We start from the raw sequence: 23,288 nt of genomic DNA on the forward strand, positions 1-23,288 counted from the left end.
TTTAGCAGTGTTTAGTCATTTAATATTCAAGATATACATGCATAAACATTTCTAAGTAAATGTATATGTTGAATACTGAATATTTAAGTCATCAAGGATTTCATTTTACTTGGGTCCCCTATTAACACCTATGGAAGCAGCAGTCAAGAAATGAGATGATGTATTGCCATTGGGCAAATCTGCTGCCAAAGACTTCTTTGAAGTGTTAAAAAGCAAAGATGTTACTTTGAGGACTATGGTATGTCTAACCCAACCCATGATATTTTCAATCACCTCATATGCATGCTATGAGTTGGAATTGAGTTAACGGCACACAACAAAAACAACATATGCATGCAAAAGCTGGACAGTGAATAAGGAATGATGGTGTTGGTGAAGAATACTGAATATACCATGGACTGCCAGAAGAATGAATAAATCTCTTAGAAGAAGCACAGCTAGAATGCTCCTTAGAAGCGAGGATGGTGAGACTTCATCTCACATACTTTGGACATGTTATTAGGAGGGCCAGTTCCTCGAAAAGGACATCATGGTTGGTAGAGAATGAAGAAAAAAGACACAGACCTTCAGTGAGATGAATTGACACAGTGGCTGCAACAATGGGCTTAAACATAGCAACGATTGTGAGGATGGTACAGAACCAAGCAGTGTTTTGTTCTGTTGTACACAGGGTCGCTATGAGTGGGAACTGATTCTACAGCACCTAGCAATATATACGTGTATATACACACATACATAATACAAAATTATGCATACAAATGCTAAGTTTGAAGAGTCATCATTGTTCTTGCTATGTATTCATTTTCCTTCCCTCCATACTTTCTCTTGAAGAACTCACACTTTAACCCCCAACTGTTTCAACTTGGTTTGCTTTCAGCAAAAGGCGAGTGGGATACGCCGCCAGTAGGGGGCAAAAATCACCCAGGAGTGCCTATTACCTAAGCAACGGAGGCAAACAGCTTTCTCAGAATGACTTTACAAAAGGACTACCCGTTGCAGTCGAGTGGATTCCGACTCATAGCGACCCTACATGACAGAGCAAAACTGCACCATAGAGCTTCCAAGACTGCAAATCTTTAGGGAAACAGGCTGCTACACCTTTCTCCCGCGGTGCGGCTGGTGGGTTAGAACCCCAACCTGTGCGGTTAGTAGCCCAGCCCTTAACCACTGCGCCACCAGCGTTCCTAAGAATTACCAAGAAGTAAATTCGTTTATTGTGTTAAGTGATTATTTAAATAAGTTATAAAAAGATGGAAATAAGGAGGTGAGAAGTGGTGGGGACAAAACCTCTTCTATATAGCAATCATCAGTTCAGCGCAATAGTTTGTTCGAGAATCAGGGCGTGTACGAAGAAAGAAGAAGTGGGGCTCGCAGTCCTTAGGCTATGATGATGGCTGTGGGCGAGCCTAGGGGCTCCGAGTTACCTGCGGTTTCACACTGAATAAAGTGCTTTAAGCGAGCCTAAGGAGCACGGAATACGTGAATGACTCTTTTTTTTCTAGAAGTAACTAGGCAATTTGGAGATTTTCAAAGCGACAGAAACGCCACCAGGTAACTTCTCGGGCCAAGCCAACCCCCAAAAAGGTTTTCAAAATAGCTTCGGGCCCCCTCCTGGCCCGACTTTGAGAGCAGGTGAGGGGCGCATGCGCCAGGCCCACCGGCTGACCTCCTCGTGGCACCCCAGAGCGCCGACCTTCTTCCCGACAACCCGCGGGGGAAAAAGGGCGGGGGAACGGAACTCTCGCGAGGTCTTTTACGGCGCTAGCGGAAACAGTAAGCACGTGACTTTCCTAGGCGGCCTCCGCCTTCCCCCTCCCCCTTCTCGGAAACCCGGCCCCCTCACCCCTCGCCCACCCCAGAGCCGCGGTAATGGACCGTTTAGGTTTCGGAATTCCCTTGGATCCAACCACTGGTACCGGGCCGGCGGGAGCGGATGAAGTCCGTGTTTGGCGGCGAAGGCAGGGGGCGGTCAAGATGGGGGGGGAAATCATCTTCCTTCACCCAGGAGGGAGGCGGGGCGGGCGGGCTCGGGAGCGGGTGGGGGAGGGAGAAGTCACGTGGGGCGTGGGGCGCGCGCTGCGTGCGCTCGGCGCCTCAGCCGTCGCCCCACCTCCTCCCTGGCGGGCGGGGGGGCCGGAGGAGGGGCGTCAAGATGGCGGCGGGGAGGTAGGCAGAGCCGGACGCCGCTGCTGCCTCCGCCACCGCCGCCTCCGCTCCCGCCGCCTCTGGCTTTTCAAGCTCTCGCCGGCCGGGAGGAGCCGCCCTGGGGCCAGACTTCGCTGGGAAAGTAAGTCCTTCCCTGAGCCCCTTCTCCTTCCGCACTCCCCTTCCCGGACAGCCTCCCACTCCCACCCTCCTCAGGGGGCCGTGTGGGGCCGGGCTGGGGGGGGCAGCCACCTCACCCCGGCTCGGGGCCTCCCTCACTTCTCGGCGCCCCCTCGGCGGCGCTCCGAGGGCCTCGGGGGCAGTGTCCCGGCGGCGGCTCCCTGCACCTTCGCCCCTCAGCGCCGGGCCCTGCGGTCGCCGCGCGTGGGGCTCCCGGAGCCCCGCTGTCCCGGCCAGAGGCACCCCCTTGGGCCGGGGACGCTGGCTCTGCGGACGCGGAACCCGGCTCCGCTGGGGTCGCCCTCTTGTGCTTTCCCCGCACGACCCGGGTGCTGCGAGGTCCCGTCCGCAGGGGAAGTGAGCCCCGGGGTCCTGCACCAGTCGTCCTCCCCGAGGATGGGTCCGGGTGCCGGGAGAGGGAGGCGGGCGACGGGGTCGCCCTGGCCGTGCACCCCGCACCTGCGGTCTTCTGATTACCCGGCTCTTAGAACGTGAAACACGTGGGGTGTCTTCACGCCTCCCCGGCGGTTGGCTCCGTGTGGCCGCGAGCGAGCGAGCGAGCGAGCTCACCTCCCGGACCCCGAGGAAATACCTGGAGGGAAAGGGAGCACAGGGGACTCGCGTACTTAGGTTAGCGTGTGGGCTGAACGAGCATGTCGAGTTCCCCAAACCCGTGTGTACTGGTGGTTTCCCAGAAGTGGTTTGGGGTCGGTTTAACCGCTGAGGAGATTTGGATGTTCTTGAACCCTTGAGATTGTTGCTTTCCTGACCCTGGCGTCCAGCTCCTCCCCTTTCCACCCCGGCTTTGTGCTTCTGTTTGGTTCATGTTTGCGGACCGCTAACTTGATCCTCGCACAGAGAAGCTCTTTTTATGTGTGTGCTCCGTTTACTGTGGGAGGCTTTTGTTTTGGGGAGTCGCTGGTGGAGAAACGTGGGAAAAGAACGGGCGATAAAATGAGAGTCAAATAAAGCGACGTTTTTATCCATTGAATTGCGCAGCCAATTGTAACCACACCCGGAAGTTTGTACTGAACACGTGTTGATGAGGGAGGGTTAAAAATTGGTCTCCTTTGACCTTTGAAAGTTGATTGTTAGCAGTTTATGTTGCGTTAAAAGCCTCAAATTTTCCAGACAACGAGAAATAGAGATGGAATAGGGCTTTTCAAAGAGCCTACAAGGAGGGTCCAGCAAGCTGTCAGACTCCTAGAGGGAATAAACATAACCCTTGGAGACGCTTATCCCAGCTAACAGTGCAGAGGGATTCCATTTTTCCCCGTTATTTACAGCAATCAGCTGGTTTTCATAAACAGTGGAGAAAGCCATTCGGAAGTGCACAAAAGATAGTTTGCACAGAATTTTTGGGATGAAATGTAGAATTTGCCACTGATTCCTTGACTGGGTCATTAATTTTGCAAGAAGTGAACATTTTATTTTCATCTTTAAAGAAGTTGTTTCCACAGTTTTCCTCACCAGATAAGACATGTTCAGTTTTTCCTGTGGCTTCTACTTTTTATCTCCCATCTTAACGTTATTCCACACAGTTCTCTCCAGAGTTTTAAGTAAAAATTTTGTTTAAGTTGCTGGATAAGGTTAGAGAGACTTAAGCTTGTGGCTAGCCGTTACGTTCTTTCATTGAATGCTATTACGTGTCAGGCAGTTTTATATGTTTTAAGAGCTTTGTTGAAATTACTGTTCCAAAATAGGCAGTGTGGAGAGTCTTTATGCTCATTAAAAAGATTTATTTCAGACTTTAGCTACAGATGTGTTCTGGCACTTTTTAGTCTCTAAGTTGAGTTTTGATTGGAGACTTGCCGTCTGTGAAGGATGAGAACACTCAGGCCTGGTCTCACCGAGTTACCTAACTTTGCATGGGACACTGGCTTCCCACGCTTTGCCTGCCTAAAGTTGGCATAAAGAGACTTTCTGAGAGGAGTTACTTTTATATTAAATAGCCAGTTAATAAGCAAACAGATGGAACCCTGAAGTTATTACTGGTTGTTTCTTATGCTAATTGATAGCTGTACTTTGATGTGACTTGAACTCACCGAAGAGACAACCTGGGGATATGACGGACGTACTCTGTAGATGGATAGATAAAAACTTGAACAGCAAGGATTCTTTTTTTTTTTTAATAAAACTTGGTACAAAACCCAACAAAGTAACTTGCTTGTGTCTTAGGAGGCAGTATGTAGACTTAGAGGAATGATTTTCAGGTTTTTACTGCAACCCACGTACCTATACATGCGTATAGCTAAAAAGCAAATTGCACGAAATAACGTTTACCGCCTTGACATGCTCTGCTCTGACTTCCTGTTTTATAATATTTAAAATGCTGGCCATGATACAGTAAATTGAACACAACCCATGTGTGGTGACCAGCAGTTTGAAAACACCAGTATAGTTTTAAGAATGCAGCATCTTAGAGGGAGGTGGTGTCAGACTTCTTGGGTTTGAAATTCTCTTCTACCACTTACTTGCTTTGTTGTTAACGTTATTATACTTCTCTTTAAATCTCAGTTTCTCATCTGTAACATGGGTTACTTTGAGGGTTAAAAGAGATACAAACCAACTGTGTAGTAAGTAGCAAGAAGAATAGCCCTGTGAGTTTGATTTGGTGATCAAGAAAGTCTTTTTACTCCCCCCTTCCGTTTTGTTCTTTTGTAAAGCGTTTTTGAAACAGTGTATTTCTATCCTCCCAGTTTCCTCTGTGAATCCATTCTTCCTGTTAGTTTTGCAACCAGAATGAATGGGCAGGGTACTTTGCTGAGCAGTTGCTCCTTCGGGTGGTTGTAGGCTGTCATTGAGTTAGCGCTGGACTTACGAGGACCCCGTGCACAATGGAAGGAAACACCACTCAGTCCAGTGTTGTCTCCATGATCAGCTTCACATTGGACGATATTGATCCATGGGTTTTCCATTGGCTGATTTTCAGAAGTAGACTACCAGACCTTTCGTCCAGTCTGTCTTAGTCTGGAAGCTCTGCTGAAGTCTGTTTAGCAGCATAGCAACAGGGGCAAGCCAACGGTGACAGATGGGGGGTGGCTACCCATGAGGTGCATTGGCCTGCAAGTGAGTCGGCATCTCCAGCGTGGAAGGGGGGGAGGATTCCGTCCCTGAACCACCATTGCTTCTGTTAAGGGATCGGTGTTGAAAAGTGCAGACTATATTCTTTCAGGTAAAGGAAAAGTTTTAAAACTATTTTCTCTTTGTAACAACCTTCTTTTCCGATATTTGTCGATGAACCGTATCAACTAAATTCTAAGTAGTGGATCTTAGCATCATTAACTTCCAAATTCTTAAAGCATTTAGTCATCACATCTGTGCTACATAAAAGCAGAGTTGAAGCTGCATCTTGAATCAGACATGCTTAGTATTATTAAATAATGAGAAAAAATACCTTTTTGTTTGGGCAAAGATACTTGCTAAGCGGTAGTGCTTGTGCACAATTAAGATGTCTGCTAGTTTACTCTAGACATGCTGACTAACTGAACAAATGGGATGTGTGGAACTTTTAGGTAAAAGGGGAACTAGTATCTTATAGAGCTAATTTTGCAGGTTAGTTATTAAATGGATTGCCAACAAATAAAGCTTGTGTTCTGAGAAATAAAGTGTCCCATCAGTGACATGGAAGAAAACAGGTCTTTTTGGGCATAATGCTGTTTACTGAAACGTTATTAACAATAGCTAGTTAATAAACACCAAGTAATAGCATGTGAAAAACATTTCACAAAATAATGCTGACCGTTGCTTCATGCTTTGTTCTGATTTTCTGTTCTATACTGAGATATTTAAAACATGGGTCATGTACATTAAGTTGATTTGACAACCCATGTGTGGCAGCCGACAGTTCTGAGAACACTGGGATAGCTTTAACGGTCCAGAGGGTGGTGTAAGACCTCCTCGATTTGAAGTTCTGCTCCACCATAAGATAGGTCCTATTTTCAGATGAGGAAACTGAGTCACAGAGATTATTACTTGACCATATCACACTACTAGTGGGTAACATGGCCAGTATTTCACCCCAGTTATTCTCTCTCACTCCATAGACTCCTCAACCACTGTGGTATGTTACCTCTCTGCAGGTATATCCCTTGTATCTCCCTGGTCAGAATGTCAGAGATCTGGTTTAGGTCTCTAAGTAAGAGGAACCTTGCCCTGTTGGTGTGTTTCGATGTTGATGCTCTTGGTGGGAACTGGCTATTGTTTCTCATGTTGTTTCTCTGCCAAGAATGGTTCTTAGCTTCTGCTGTCCTCCTTTCTTGTTTATTGTAGAAACTTAATATAGGTGTACTGCTTTGAGATAAGCGATATTTTCATATGTATTTATGATAAGGCATCGAACCGTTTTATTGTTCATTGTTTGAGATAGAATTGCTCTGTGGTTAGTAACTTTGGTGTTTGTTAGATTGCTACATGTTAAATGTCACTGGAGGCCTACAACTCCTTCGTAGACGGATTGTAACATAGTTCTTATACCTTAAATTATTTAGCATTTGTATAATACTTGGTGAGTTCTATGTGAAAATGTTTCCCCCTCAGGAATAAATCTTGATTGTAAAATGAGGAGGAGGAGGAGATTGGCTGATACACCTGTTCCTCACTCAGTCGACTCTCTCATTACCTGACATTTTGCATTTAAGACGATAGTAAAACATCGACTATCCCACTATTTTGCGCCTTAACAATGTAAGTCTGACAGTAATGAATGCCCAGGTGCAAGGCAAGAGGAGTGCTGTCTGTGATGCTTAAGGTTATGTGTCAACTTGGCTGGGCCGTGGTTCTCTGTAGTTTGGCAGTTAATTGTGTAATTTGACAGTTATGTAATGATGGATGTAATCATCTTCCGTTTCGTGATCTGATGTGGTCATTCTCCATTTTTGTATAATGCAGATTTTTGCATAACAACCTGATCTTTGGAACCTAAGTAATCAGTAGGTGAGGAGTGAGGGTATATAACCTTTTAAGGGCTTGCTCAGCCTGAACACTGAAGTTATTTGAGTGTAATAGTTTTAGAATAGCCGTATGGTTAAATATTAAAGGCTTTGCGTCACGGAGTTAGAATTTAAGATAGATGTTCCCTCTCGTCCCTTTTCCCCCTTCTCCTTGCACAAAAGAGCAAATAGAGACTCTGTGCCCAGTGAGCTGCAGTAGAAAGGATCGGTAGATTCTGTTTGTGTATGTGATGTATCTAAGAGTAAACCTCTTTTGTTAATACCTTGTAAAATACAATGGCTTTTTTTTTTTAAAGAAAAACCGTAAGTTTTAATATTTTTAGGTCACAGCTCAGATCAGAGTGCCTTAAATTGTGATTCCTGTGGAAGAATTTTGAGCTGGTCACTGATTGTGTTATTTATAACTATGTTATCTTTTCTTAGGAACATCAAAAAATTCCTTCCTCCAGATTCCTCCCTTCCATGCTGATAGTTTTTGTACTTCTAATGCTCATTGTTAAGAAAATATATTTCAAAAAGCTCTTCTGAATTCAGCAATACCCTTCAGTGAGTTTGTATTTCATTAATTAACAATCTTTCTGTATTTCTGAGTATAACTAGACAGGGTTTGGTATACACATGGATTAATGGGTCCCTTGGCCTCTGAGGGCCCTATGGTCTGTAGCTTGGGGGCCACAGGTTTAAAACATTTGTTTCAAAAATAAATAAGTCATTTCCAATATTTACAAAAAAAAAAAAAAAGATATTTTAGTAGTTTCCAGCATTCCATTAATCTGGGTCAGGATTTTGTAGGAGCAGGTGGGTTAAGATCTCCTATTTCCACAGATCATTGGTCCTAATGAGGTATTTTGTTATTTGAAAATACTTTTAAAGCATTGGTTTAGGTCTCTAGGTGTGCTTCCTTGTACTTGATACTAGGATAATTCGTAAAGTATCGTCAGCTACGTCTATATTAGAAAAATGAATCAACTTTATTTAAAATCCCTATTGTGACGTTTCTGCATTTTCTCTCCTCTGTTGTCCTTCATAGTATTTCCATCTTGCTGTTTAATACCCTGGTCCCCCTCCCCCATTTAATCTCAGTCTAGTTTTTATTCTGAAATAAAACGGTGAAATTTCATGGGTTACCAGCATCAACTTTTTGATCCACTCTTTGGAAAGAGTGCATGGCTTTGAGAATTTGAACTGAGTTCGTCTCCTACCACTCTTTACCTGAGTGACTTTGGCCACGTAATTTAACCTTTCTGAGCTTTCATTTCATCTCTATCTTCACTTAGGATTGTTATGGGTTTAGATATGGGAATATGTATGAAGAGCTTAACACTACTATGTCAGATTTGTAAACAATACTTACACACTGTCAGTTCCCTGCATCTTTCTTGCTCACATTGTTTTTCTTCCTTAAAATTCTCTTCCTTTCTCCATTTAGCCTTCCTACCATCCTTTAAACAGTGAGTCTGCCCTTAGTTTCAATTCCGAGTGTCACTGACTCTACCTTAAACTTATCCATGTTTCAGTTAGAACTGCTGTTTAAACGGTACAAGCTTCTATGTACATTGCCAGAGTAGCGGGTTTCTCTGTTAAATGTCTTGCATTAATTTAAAACAGTTGTTCTTATACTTTAGAAGTTATGATCATAGTATTCTTGGTTAACACCAATTCTTTTTGTAGGACATATTTAATTTTATTGCACAGTTTAAGGACAAACGGACTAGGTGAAAATTAGTGCGTTATTTGTGTAATATGAAATTGGTTTTCTGGAAAACGAGTATGGCGAGAGATTTCCTATGTTTGTATATATAAATTTGGTTATTTCAGATAAATTAATGCGGAAGCTGAAATTGGGAAAGCTTTGTTAAGCTTTTTTTTTTCCTCCCTACAAAATGGGTAAAATTTATTTTGGTAGTAGAATATCTTGGTCTAGCTCCTGTGAGTATAGTTGGAAAACTCTAACCTAAAATTTGCTTTTTCCTAAATAGGCATTTTTTTTTTTTTCTAAGTGCCCATGACTCATCCTTCAGGTCTTCTGGGCTCAGATTTTATTATTTTTCTCTTGGCTGAATGCTAATCATTGATCAATTCATACTTTTTCTATGGTATGCTTCATATTCTCCTTCCCATTCTGAGCTGTTATTTAAGCCAAGTACTGTGGATTCTCCTTCCTAAATACCTTGAATCCATTCTCTCTTCTTTCCTTCTGCACCCTACTTTTATAAAGTATTATCTCTCTCCTGGTCTGCTGGAGCAGTGTCCTAAGCTGTTTCCCCGCTGCGGTCTTATTCGCTCTCTGCTCAGCATGTTTGCACACTGCCATGTAGTAATCGTTCTAAAATCACAAATCTGACCGCATCGAACAGTCCTCCATCTGAAAACCCTTTAGTGGTCCACCGTTAACCCACAGGATAAGTGGATGCTAGCCTGGTGTTCAAGGCTGTGGGTAGTGTTTTCCTCATTCCTTTCCATTTTCTATCTGAGCCTCATAGTTCTGCCGTGTTGAATTAGTCTGACCATAGTTCAGAGTGCCAGATTCCTTCACACCTCCATGAAGACCCTTGTCCACCTGGTGATTTCCTCCTCAGCTCCTTTGTCATCTTTGTGACCTCTCCCCCTAGGCCAAGTGCGACATTTCCTTCTCCCTCCTCAAACTGTGTAGATGTGTACGCAGTTACCTGCTTGCTGTGGTCTCCACACTTGTCTGTCCTTTCTGTCTTCTTGTCAGTTTCTTGGGATCAGAGACTCTCATCCCCTTTGTGTGACACATAGCAGGTTCTTAATAAATGTTGAAGGAATGGGTCTGGTAGAAAATGTTAATTTGTTTCTATTAGAAACTAGAACTAATACTTGTCATTTTAAGTTTTATATGTTAATATTTTGTCCTGAAGATGGTGGAGCCAGGGCAAGATTTACTGCTGGCTGCTTTGAGTGAGAGTGGAATCAGTCCAAACGACCTCTTTGATATTGATGGTGGAGATGCGGGTCTTGCAACTCCAACGCAGACCCCTCCGGTTCAGCAGGTAAGAGTTTTCCACGGCCCCTGAACAAAGTAGCTTTTTTCTTCGTTTGTCATTTCCACATGTAGAAATAGATATTTATTAAGCCTTAATTTTAAATATTCACGTGAATGTTATTTTTATGTTGAGTTATTAGCCTTCATTCAGGAGGAGGAAAAATGTTTGCAATGAAAGTCAAGCCATCGTTTTCTTCTTTGATATCGTTAACATCTGTGAAAGAGATGGGTTGTTTAACCTTCTTATGGGAGGATAGCTAATCTCCTTAATAGCTGCTTTGTACTTTGTAGGAACATTCTTCTGTCATTTTACTATACACGTTTTCTCTGAAAGCAAAAGTAAGATTCTGATATCAGTGTAGTTGTGAAGATTTTGTGCTTGTAAAGATTGTTACTTTATACTTGTTATCAGTGACTTTACCTTTAGCTTGAATGTAAAGTCTGGCTTTTTTTGTTTTAACAAAATTCTTGCAACTCTTTTTAAAACGGAGCTCACTGCCATCGTGTTTTCTTTTTCTTTGCTGTTTTCTCTCCAGTCAGTGCCACTTGGTGCGTTAGAACTAGGTTTGGAGAGTGAAGCAGCACTTCCTGTTAAACAAGAGCCAGAGACGGTACCTACGCCAGCACTATTAAACGTTAGGGTAAGAATTAGTGGGATTTGCTGCCACTACTAACATGGTTTAGGGTCGTAGTAAGAAAATAACCTTCTAATATGAAACAGGCTTATCTCAGTCACTAGTTCTGCTTTTTGTTCTAATATCCTACCCTTGCCTCTTCCCTTGTAAGATGTTTCTTTCATGCTTGTGATAGTTACGTTGATAAAAAGATAATCAGAACAAAACAAAATGTTTTGAGTTTGTTTATTGCAAACGAAAGAAAATGTATGAGGTAATGATAAAGTACGTATTTTTCCTCTGCAGTTTTCATTTGTGTTTGTTGGAGGGGTGTGTGTATATATGTGTATGTACTTACAGAAAATTTTTTAACAGAGGAACGCTTTGTTTCAGCAGTTGTTTCAGTTTCAGCAGTTGTTTCAGTGATAGATTGATTATGATTATATAACAAACTGGAAATTTATGGCCATTAATAGTTTTCAGACACAATCCTGGAAGCTAATTGTCTGTAAATAGAAATTTGTATGTTATATTTACATTTAACATAGTTTTTGTTGACGCAGGTGAAGTTATTACTCTGGAGATTTATGATACAGTATGATTTTTAATGTATCATGAATACATAATTTTATGGAATAATTCTAATCACAGATTAGTTTCTGAATCAGGATTTGAACTACTCATTTTTTTAATCGTGATAAAAATATACCAGAACTTTAGCCAGTGCAACATCCTCCATATTTACAATTCAGTGACCCCGATTACAGTTTTTGTATCGTGCTGCCATATTGCTGTCTTTTTCCAAAATATTTCACCAGTTAACAGAAACTCATTGCGCCCAAAGACTCCCCTGCTATGTATAATTTTTATATGATTGTAATCGTGCTTTAAACATGACTACCTGTGACCTTAACCTTAAACGTAGCAATTTATTAACTTAAATCCAGTGATATAAAGTCAGTGGACAATTGGTTAAAGTTTGATGATTTGTGATATATTTATTGTTGTGAGTTTTATTTAAGTGTGATAGATAGTAATCGAGAAGACCGTTAAAGGAATCATGGAGAAATAGAGTTTGACGGGGAGAAGTAGTAGAAATAGACTTAAATTTATAAAAAAATCTCAGTTATACTTGTAGTTCAACAGAGATATTGTTATCCTCAAACCTTGACATCTTCCCTTTTGCATTTTGTACAGCTTCTCCTCCACAAATAAAAAATAATGCTATGTAGCCTTATTTCTGACATTTGTAGTTTACCTGGGTGGATCATTCATACAGCATAGGAATTTAAAACACTGCTTGGTTGTGTTTGTCTTTTTAAGTTCTAACAGGCGTCATAGAGTGTTAGAAATGGAAAATGAGCCTGAGAAAGCCCAGGCTTCCCGAGGTTAAGTGACCAGCCTTAGGTTATCTGATTGAGGCAGTGCTGGGATTAGAAACTCTTTCCATTCCTAGTCCTCCTGTTGTGTAGGCTGCCACACATCGCAGTTCGCTTGAGACAGTCCCATTGTATGCTTGCTGTTCCTGATGAGGACGAAAAATGTCATGCCACTACTGTACCTCAAGGTGGTGTGTTTTAACTTTAACTAATTAAATATAAAAAAAAAGCGGATCATTTTTAATTAACAGTGAAGCGCAAATAGTTAAGCAAGAATTAAACTTAGTTTTAGATTTTTAAATGTTCTACAGTGTTTATATGCTCCGTTAGAGAACAAAACATTTGTCAGTGGTATAATGTGTTGCATTTTCTTTTCTAGCAGCAACCTCCATCTACTACAACATTTGTGCTGAATCAGATAAATCAGCTTCCAACCTTGGGATCCACAATTGTAATGACTAAAACACCACCTGTAACGACTAATAGGCAAACCATCACTTTGACAAAGTTTATCCAGACCACTGCAAACACACGCCCTTCAGTCTCTGCACCAGCAGTACGAAATGCCATGACCTCTGCACCTTCAAAAGACCAGGTTCAACTGAAAGATCTGCTAAAAAATAATAGTCTTAATGAACTCATGAAAATGAAGCCACCTGCTAACATTGCTCAACCAGCTGCCACAGCAGCCAGTAAGTCTGTCTGTTTTCAGAAGTAACAACTGTCCAGTCTGACTTTGCTAACAGATGTCAGAGTGTGTCTCAGGGTTGGCTTGGATCTCAGCATAAAAGAGGTGTTATCTGCATAACTCTGCGCACTTAGTATTTACACAATTGAAAGGAAGTAAAAATTTAGAAGGCTTGGGTAAAGCTACACTACCGCCATGAGGTCTTCCCCAAATAATGTTTTTCTTAATTCTTTAAGTCAGTGCTTCTCAAACTTCACGTGACTGTGAACCATCTGGGGTCTCGTTCAGAAGCAGAATTCAGTAGGTCCAGAGTGGGGCCTGAGGTTCTGCATTTCTAACAAGCCATCAGGCACTGTCGATGCCAAGGGTCCTAGCACCATACTCTGGGTATAGGCTTTAAACTGACGCTTTGTTACTTTGCCCGTGATTTTTACAGTTTTATGATTTTACCTGTCATTTCATTGCTTGTGGATAGTTATCTTTTTAGTAAGTTCTCTGATAAAATACATGTAACTTTTTTAAAAAATGTCATATTTTTATGTAAATAACACATGTACTATATATTTTCTGCCAAGTGAGCTGTGCCGTGCATTATATGTGAGCTCATTATTTGAGGAAAATACAGTAGTTTACCGTATTTTCTTTGAAGAGTGAGCATCCGTAATGCTTTCTTTAAAGAACAGCTTTATTGAGGTATAAGTCACATGCCATGAAATGTATTCTTTTAAAGTGTCCAAGTCATTGATTTTAGTGTATTCCCAGAGTTGTGTAACCATTGCTGCCTAATTCATAATACTTTGAGGATAGACAGATTTAAAGGGGGAAAAATTCAATAATACGAACACACCTTTTAAGGAGTTCGTTTATGCATAAGAGTAGATTTTTTAGTTGTTTTTCTCTGGAGTGGCTTTTTTAATAGTGTTCATTCATTCAGCAAATATTTATTGAGTGCTTACTGTGTGTCAAGCACTGCCTGGGAACTAAGGCTGTGGCAGAGACAAAAGAGCAATTTCTGCCCTCATGGAACCTGCATTCTAGTGGAGCGAGATAGATGGTAAACAAATAAGTAAATTATATGGTGTATCAGATAGAAATAAGTGCTCTGGAGAGAAATGAGACATGGGCAGGAAGAGGTTATAATTTAAATGGAATAATTAGCAGAAGCTCCAGTATTGTATGTAATAAGGTAGTTTTTAAGGGTAACAGAATTAATGAGGTTTTTTGTTCTGGCTTTGGCCATTTCAGACTTCAGTAGTATAGTTTTAGCTTTAGAAACTGAAAAATGTAGACTCTTAAGTGAGGTATTCTTTCTCTCTCTCCTCCACTGAGTTAAAGGGTGTGTGAATCCCTATTACATAGCAGTACCATGGTGGTGGGCATTGTTGGGCGTACTAACCCTGTCCTCAGTTATAGCCTGAACTGACCACTGTTTTATTAAATTTCTAGCTTAGTAATGAGTGCCTTTTTTTCCCTGTCTTTATGTATATGAGATATATTCCTGATGATTTATACTGGCATGTACTAGCACCCTATCAGTCTCTTGGGATGAGGAGAAGAATATCGAATAGACAGTTTCTCCTTCCAAAGAGCTTCTTTTTCTTTTCCTTAATTGTGGGACGTAAGTTTTAATATCTAATATAGAATACTATGTAATTTCGATACAGAACGGATTGCTTGGAAGTTGTAGTGTGGTTGTTTATGAAGTAGAGGGCTAGGAGCCTTCTAAAGGAGCATGCAAGAAGTGCTTGTAGATAACGTAACACTAACTTTTTCTCCACTGATGGATGGAATTTAAATTCCCAGACAACACGGATCTCTGTGGCTCCGTTCTTACCGCCCACCCTTTATGGCTGTGGTTTTACGCTCAAGGTTGTCTTCCTAAACTAGCTGCAACCTGGCACCGAGATGTCAGTTAGAAGATCATTTTAGTTGTCTTCTAGCTGGCATCCGCTTTTGTGGTTTTTATGATAACGTTTTCTGCTCTGGAAAGCAGGACTGTGGCCCTAACCTAGCTGAGGTGAAGGACAGCGTCTGGGATGGCTCCCGAGGGACTTGTGGGTGGTCAGCGGTTATGGGAAGCTGCTTTTCGTTAGGGTCTTTAAACTTAATAAGAAGACCTGCTGCTTTTATTTGAGTAGCTTTCCCCTCTTCCTGTGATTCACTCAAGCAGTTCTGCTTTGAGATTTCAGTTCCAGAAGTCCATTGCTATATTTTTAAAAAGTTTGAAAACCACTGGTGTAGAAGACGACTGGGTTCATTATTTGGATCTTTATTCTGAGGGAAGGAGGAAGATAAGGAATTCCGAAATTAATTTTTTTTATTTCGGAATAAAAACTTCTTTTTGCCTCAAAAGTTAGTAAGTACCACTAAATTGGGTAAGATTGGATCTACCTTGGTGATAGCACCAAGTTTTGTTTTAATACTAAAGCCAGTGAGGTGTCGCAAAGTAACACCGCTCTTCTGCTTTAGGTATTTGTGTTAAATCGGTATTTGTGTTATCAAAGAGTTCTGGTTAAGATGTTTCTTGATAAATGGTTTTAAAGTTTCCCATGCCCATATTTCCTTCTGAGTTACTTGAATGTTTTCATCCTTAAGCTTAATACAGGATGCTGATGGGAAGATTGGTGTTCTTTGGTTTATGAAGTGAGTAATCTTTGAATTTAAAAAACAGCTGGAAGAAAAGAAACTGAGATTCTGTTCTAAAATGCAAATTGGTTTTACCCACACAGCTGATGTAAGCAATGGTACACTAAAGAAAGATTCTTCTAATAAAGAAGTAGCAAGAATATGGATAAACGACATGAAAATGAACTTTTCCCCAACTATGGTGAGTTTCAGAAAGCTGAGTCTATTTTTATGTGTTCTGAAAGCACACTGGCTAGAAGTAGTCTAAAACAACCCTTAGAAAACTTTTTTGGGTGGACTAGCTACTCAGCTACCTGCACTAACGGGCAAGCATTAGACCTCGCTGGGACAGACTGATAGAGCTAAACAGAGATAAAACCAAAAACCAAACCTGTTGCTTTTGAGTCGGTTCTCATGTGCCTCTTTGATAGGATGTGGTTATTATATGCAGTACTGATGTTTTCTTATTGCAAGTCTCAATGATCAGAAAAAAACAAGACAACGTGGGGTTAATCAAAAACATTTTGTAGCTGCTTATTTTAGAGTAGAGCCTAAAATGTCATTGTCTAGTGATGAATAAATTGCATAATAAACTAAACTTTTTTCCACATGTTGTAGAAATGGTTTGTTCATTTGATTGATTTAGTGTATTTATTTAATGACTTACTCTGTGTATGACACTGTGCATGGTGAGCTTCTGCCAGAAGTACACCGCGTGGTTCTTACGTCAGTGAACATCATATTTAACAACCACGTGGAGTAAGTAGTTACACGAGGTGCATCAAAAGTACAAAGTGTGCGCATCGTAAGGATTAGGAGTTTGGAGGAAGGCAAGGTCTCTATGAACTGAATAACCCGGGAGGGTTTTATTTTGTGGTGATGTAATGGAGCCTGGTTTTGAATATGGAGGGACTTCGAAGTGGGCATTTTGGGAAGGGAGCTGAAGCATTAATAGGCACAGAGGAAGGGGTCACTCTTTGCTTATGTGACAATAGCCAGGTTACTTGGCTTGGGGGAAAAAGTTGGAACGTTAGACTCTGGCTCTGTGGAGTTCTCAGAATTGAGTGTGAAGGACTTTGGACTTGGTGTGGCATCCATGAGGAGTCCTGGGAGTGGAGTGACCTGTTAGAGATTTGGGATGGGTCAGGTGGGCAAACAGAGACAGGCTGGGAGGTTGGTTAAGTAATCCAGAAGGGGAGTACTAAGGGGCTAACCTCGGGTGGTTGCAAAGGGGATTGGAAAAGGATGAAGGGAAAGAAAAGAAGGAAATAGATGACTGCATGAAACCACGCCAAAGGCTTGCCAGGGCTTGGAGCAGCGAGAGTATCCTGTACCTGACGTCTGGGGGGTGGACCAGGAGAGCCAGCACTGGCAGGGCCCAGTTGACTTAATGCTTGTGTACTGAGTGCATATTTGGACGTTGAGTTTTTGGAGATTTAAGAACGCATTTTTCTTCAAGCAGTGTTACCTGTACTGATCACCTTTCCAGTTCAGCTCATGAAACAGTTAACGCATAGCATACTGGAAGTCTTATATCATCCTAACCTTAAAAAAAACCTAGTGCCATCGAGTCGATTGTCCTAGCAGTTAAGAAACATATGACAGAAATTGCCAGCCGACAGCCTGTGGGCCAAAACCAGGTGACGGATGTGTTTGGTTTGACCTCCATGGTGTTTTGAAGAGCTTTGGATTTGTTGCTAATGCATAAAAGTCCTGATTTTCGGGTTCTCTTGAAAAAGGGAAACCCTGGTGGCGTAGTGGTTAAGTGCTGGGGCTGCTAACCAAGAGGTCGGCCGTTCAGATCCGCCAGGCAGTCCTTGGAAACTCTGTCCTTTAGGGTCGCCATGAGTAGGAATTGACTCGACGGCAGTGGGTTTGGTTTTTTTGAGGTCTTGAAAAAATAGAAGTACCTCATAACCCTGGGCTCATGTTCCCCACCTAATAAAACTTACCTAGAATTGAGTACCACTGAAAAGTAGTGACTTTAATTTGAGGCTCAAGCCTGTGATCCCATTTACCACTGCCCCTGACCCCCAGTGTCTCTTGGACCTTCAGGCTTGGTGTCGTTGGCCATTTTTCGTCAGCTGGCTTCACTCATTTAGAACTGTTCCCTGTGTGGCTCTAGATCGTGGGGCCCTTGGCTACTGCAGCTCAGCCTCCAGTTATACCCCTGGTGCCTTTGTAATACGGGGGGGGGGGGGTAGAAGGAGGAGGGGGGTCAGTTACTTTGGCACGGCATTCCTATTTCGTAAGTGAGGGCAAGGAGGGAAGGTGCGAGTGGTAGGACTGATGATTCAGCTCCTTTGCCCAAGGCTGCTCGGTTAAGCAGTGGCGGAACTGGGATTCAGAACCGTTTCTTTGGCCAGTCCCATTTTGTCCCCAGTTTCTGAAGTTGGGGGCTCATTTTGACTTAATTCTTAGAATATTCTGAGTTTTGTTTTTTTCCCTTGAGGACTCCATGGGTTGATGTGGACTGGATGTGTATCCCTCCACTGCCCTTTTCCTTTCCACATTTGTTGAGCATCTGTGTGCATCATACTCTGCTCTAAGCTCTGAGGTAAATGAAAGGAAAGGTGAGCCTGCCCTTACTGTCCAACAGCACCTTCTCCTACGGGTTTTCTTCTCCTCCCTTCCTTGGTATACCAAGTTTTATGGCTTCTTCTCTAGACTCTTCCATGAACAAGACTGTGTCAATCAAGAGCTTTATTAATGGTTTTGCTGATAGTGAAAAGAGGCCTGTTAAAGGTCTTCTGTCACTTTTTAAATATTATTTCACCCTAATATCAAGTATGACCCTTTTAAGAGTCCATAGAGGAACACAAGGTACATAGGAATATGGTGACCATTTACCCGGTTTGCCTCGGACAGTCTGGGTTTATGCCTTTTTTTTTTTTTTTTTGGTATAATTATTAGCAGTTCCAAATTTTACTCTCAAATGTGCAGAGGTTTAGAGAGTAAATATATGACTGTTTTATATATGATTGTTGAAGTCGGGTCTGTGAAAACCCAGAAGTCTGAAGTCCGTTCTCTTGTCCTTCAGAAGAACCCTTCAGCTCCATTCTTCTGGGGTGTGGGTTTTAGGATCTGAGGGAAAGAAGACAGGTGGGGAGGTGAACTGAGAGGAGGGCAGAGATGGAAGACTTAAATGGCACTCTGCCTGTGGACCTGTGTTGTAGAGTGTGCTAATGAGGCTACCCTACCTTTTCTTACCATACCTCTTGATTTTTGTAGTTCTGGAGCCGCAGTGAAAGGTGGGGACTGAGGTTGGAGAGAGTTCTGGGTATCAGGGAGGGTGGTAGACAGTATTGAAGGGGGAGTAGTTGGAGGTGGTGGTGGCTGGAAGGAAGGTGGAGCCCTGTGGTAGTCTGTGCATCAGAGGTAGGAGTAGGCCGTGGATCCCCTGTGCTCAGCATGGACATAGGAGGGGCCCCACGTGTGACTAGGTCTTAGGGGATGTTGAAGGTAGTACCTTATGCTTCTCAGACTCAGCATTGTGGGTGTTCCTGCGTAAGTTTTCCTGGGTTTTGGCTGGGCCTGTGGTCTCTGGATTTTGGTTTGATCGTGGCTCTTTCTGTGTTGTAGAAGGTTCCTGCTGTAAAAGAGGAAGATGAACCAGAGGAAGAAGACGAAGAAGAAATGGGTCACGCAGAAACCTATGCAGAGTATATGCCAATAAAATGTATGTCTTTGGGATTTGTCAGAATAATGAAAGGCTTCTGGGTTCCTCTTGAACTTAAATAACTCTCCCCTATACACTGTTGTGTATTAGGACCTATCAGTGTTGGGTACCTCAGGGTTTGACAAATGAATTTTATAACATGTGTATTTAACTAATCAAGTTTTTAAATATTTATATCAAAGTTTTACTGTGTTTTCTTTTTTCGTCGACAAACGTAGAACTTTGTTTTAAGTTGAAGCCTTTTAAAACTTGAGACTACACAGCTTAGATTTTGTTGTTTCCAGTTAATTTTGCTCGTGAGAAATAATTCAGTAAAATCATAGCACATTATAGAAATGTAAATTAATACATGTCTTGACTTCATATACTTTATACAGCTTTTGTAAAAATACTTTTGAAATCTTAAACATAAAATAACTGGCCCTGTTTTAATCTATTATTTCTCTTTAACATTATTTCTGCTTTTTGCCTAAGCTCCGTGATTCGTTATTTTTGGTGGCTGCTATGTATAGTTGAACATTAATAGTTTCTAGTTTTAGTGTAGAAATTTTCACTTTTTTGTTTTGCGGGAGCAGTAAGATTATGTAAATCTGTGCCTAAAATTTGTCTTTTATATACTGTTAGGTTTCTATAAAAAGGCACCAATAGTAATATTTAAATTATACTAAAATTTCTGTTTACCAACTACGTATGGACTTCAAGATCCCATGCTTTCCTTGTCATTTAAAATGGACTTTAGGATGTGGCCTCTGAAATTTTATGCTCTGCCTCTCCGCTCCAGTAATCATGTTCACAGAATGAGCTTATCCATGGCCCTGTAAACCAAAGGTCAGCAAGGTAAATCCAGCCCACCGTTGATTTTGTAAATAAAGTTCTATTGGGACACAGCTGTGTCCATTTGTTTATTGTCTGCGGCGGCTTTTACGCTGCAGCGGTGATTATGAAAGGGACTGGATGGCCTGCAGAACCAAAAATATGTGCTATCTGATCCTCGAAAAGTTTGCTGACCCATTCTCAACTGTTCACATTGTGAAATACAGGGAGGTACTGCGGTTTAATTTTATAGCCAAGGGTTTCTTTCAGATACCTTTCAAGGCAAAATTATTTGTATTGCATGCTTTCGTTTCGATGCATGATTCATTGAAGCAAGTCCTTTGTCTAGGGTTACGATCTGTTGGAGAATTTGGTGATAGGAACTGACTTGTTTTTCTGGTTTTGTTTAAATCCTCAGGTCTGTTTAAACCGTACACAAGTGATTAATAGATATCTTAGTCAAATTTAAGCAATAGTGTACCACTAAAAAAAAAAAAAGACTTTTTAATAGCAGCCTGCAATATATAGTACTTACTGTGTTTTTTGTGGATAGGGAAAATATTGTATTTTATAATAAAATTGTCAGTTATTATTTGGAATAATTAATAGTAAATACTTTTTATTTTCATCTAGTAAAAATTGGCCTACGTCACCCAGATGCTGTAGTGGAAACTAGCTCTTTATCCAGTGTTACTCCACCTGATGTATGGTACAAAACCTCCATTTCTGAAGAAACCATTGATAATGGCTGGTTGTCAGCATTACAGCTTGAGGCAATTACATATGCAGCCCAGGTAAGGAAAAATATTTCATACCTACATACAATCTGAGTTCATACAATATAAAAAGCCAAAAACTGGTTGCCATCGAGTCGATTCCGACTCAGCATCCCTATAGGACAGAGTAGAACTGTCTCATGGCGTTTCCAAGGAGCACCTGGTTGGTTCAAACTGTCAACTGTTTGGTTAACAGCTGTAGCGCTTAACCACTATGCCACTAGGGTTTCCGCATACGATATAGTTGTTTTAATCTAAAGGTAAATTTACTTTGAAAGAAAAATGTGTGAAATAGAAGTTTTACATGTTGGAAAATAAAGAGGATAACCTGGTTGTGGAGAATGCATCTCTAGTAAAATGGTGAATATCATAACCTTTTTGGAATTCACTGGGAGCATCATTAAAGTTAAAAACACATCATTTGTTTGACCTAACAATTCTATTCCTGGGAGTCTATCCTGTAAAGCTGTTATATACCAAACCAAAAACCAAACCCAGTGCCGTCGAGTCAATTCTGACTCATAGCGACCCTATGGGACAGAGTAGAACTGCCCCGTAGAGTTTCTGAGGAGCGCCTGGTGGATTCAAACTGCTGACCCTTTGGTTAGCAGCTGTACCACTTAACCACTACGCCACCAGGGTTTCCAGCTGTTATATAAGAACATATAAATAAGGATATTTGTTGCAGCTTTTTGTCCAGTGGCTAAAAGCTATAAAGAATTTGAATGCTTACACCATTGGGGAGTTGATTGAATAAATTGCGCTATTACTGTAACGTGCAGTCTTGTAAGACAGTGTGAGTTAGGGTTATACCAGTTGTCTGGAAAGGATTTCTGTCATACTCTTATTTTTGTAAAGCAGTTAATGACCAGCCAGCCAACCACCCGCCACACTTACGTGATGTGAAAGTGTGTCTTTGGCATGGTGAAAGTGATTAATGTCACTGAATCGTATGCTTAAGAATGGTTGTTGTTTTGACTGAGGACTCAATGGATGGTCCCAGATAGAATGGGGGAAAAATGTAGAACAGAACTCAAATTCGTAAAAAAAAAAAATGTCAGATGTAGTGGACTGTTAGAGACTAGATGAGCCCCCAAGACTATCGCCCTGCAGTACTCTTTAAACTTGGAACTCAAACCACTCCTGGAGGTCACCTTGCAGCCAAATGACAGATTGGCCCATAAAAAATAATAACACCTGCGAGTACTGTGCTGCTCAGAATAATTGTCTAGATGAAACCAAATGCTTAATATTTACCCTAGACCAAAGATGAGAAGGCCAAGGGGAACAGAGAAGCTAGATTAACGGAAACAAAACAACCAAAATGGAAATCATGAGAATGCTAATATATTGTGAGGAATGTAACCAGTGTCACTGAATAATATGTATAGAAATTTGTTAAATGAGAACCTAATTTCCTGTGTAAACTTTCACCAAAAACACAATAAAATTTTTTAAAAAATACATGAAAAGAACGCTTGGATGTGAAGCTTAAGTAGTTGCCTTCAAGTTGGGTGTGGGGGAGGGTGGGGGGGGAAGGAGCTTGAAATGGCAGATCACTCGTGTTTTACTGCAATTAATAGAAAAAAAAAATTTATTTGATTATGCAAAGCCAAAAAGGGTATAGAAGAATGGTCATCACTTTGCTACTTCAGTTACCTGAGATTTGTTGAGGTAAGTTAAGCAAGAAAGAAGATATAGAAAAGATACAGAACATACCTATACTAACAGCCAGACCGTATGCGTGTCGATATACACGTAACGTTGAATTATTTCTGTAACAGCGTACGCAGGGTGGGTCACCAAAACATCTGAAAGATTACAGAGCAGCTTTTTCTTTTTCAGCAACATGAAACGTTCCTGCCTAATGGAGACCGTGCTGGCTTCTTAATAGGCGACGGTGCTGGCGTAGGGAAAGGGAGGACCATCGCAGGCATCATCTACGAGAATTATCTGTTGAGTAGAAAAAGAGCGTTATGGTAAGAGCTAGACCCTGGCGTGGGAGCTTTCGTTGGTCAATGATCACTTCCACACTTGGGCATGGGTTTTCACAAGTCGGCAAGTTTTTTTTTGACGTGTCAAGCTTTGGCTTTATTTATTCCCAAATTCTGTTAGAATGATGGAATTTGTATTTAATTGTTGTTGTTATTTATTATTATTTTTTGTGGCAGGTTCAGTGTTTCAAATGATTTGAAGTATGATGCTGAAAGAGATTTGAGGGATATTGGAGCAAAAAACATTTTGGTCCATTCATTAAATAAGGTATGGAAACTTTCTCTTCAGTTGGTCGTTTAATAAATATGACTCATCTGAGAGATGGAAATAGTAGTTTCTACCTGGTAGGCTTGTTGTGAGTGTGGATTAAATGAGTTAGTCACAGAAAGCAGAGTAAGTTATTGTTGGTGTATGGATTTACCATGGCCAACTACA

At 41.4% G+C, this 23,288-nt stretch overlaps 1 protein-coding gene across 4 annotated transcripts in view; it reads left to right on the top strand.

Annotated features, from left to right (window-relative positions):
- The first annotated feature begins 2,094 nt into the window (after positions 1 to 2,094).
- Positions 2,095 to 23,288, top strand: part of SBNO1 (strawberry notch homolog 1) — a 50,169-nt gene continuing 28,975 nt past the window's right edge. Inside the window, exons 1-9 of one of the 4 annotated variants that reach the window (XM_049865652.1) lie at positions 2,095 to 2,287; positions 10,160 to 10,291; positions 10,821 to 10,925; positions 12,660 to 12,969; positions 15,695 to 15,792; positions 19,173 to 19,269; positions 20,716 to 20,876; positions 22,704 to 22,837; positions 23,030 to 23,120. In XM_049865652.1, coding sequence (XP_049721609.1) covers positions 10,160 to 10,291; positions 10,821 to 10,925; positions 12,660 to 12,969; positions 15,695 to 15,792; positions 19,173 to 19,269; positions 20,716 to 20,876; positions 22,704 to 22,837; positions 23,030 to 23,120 — 1,128 coding nt within the window. In that variant the 5' untranslated portion in view covers positions 2,095 to 2,287. Of the gene's footprint in view, positions 2,288 to 10,159; positions 10,292 to 10,820; positions 10,926 to 12,656; positions 12,970 to 15,694; positions 15,793 to 19,172; positions 19,270 to 20,715; positions 20,877 to 22,703; positions 22,838 to 23,029; positions 23,121 to 23,288 lie in introns of all 4 variants that reach the window. The other 3 variants (XM_049865651.1, XM_049865653.1, XM_049865654.1) reach the window with 3 other exon arrangements.

This window comes from Elephas maximus, chromosome 22 (genome assembly GCF_024166365.1).
Source record: "Elephas maximus indicus isolate mEleMax1 chromosome 22, mEleMax1 primary haplotype, whole genome shotgun sequence".
NCBI lineage: Eukaryota > Metazoa > Chordata > Mammalia > Proboscidea > Elephantidae > Elephas > Elephas maximus.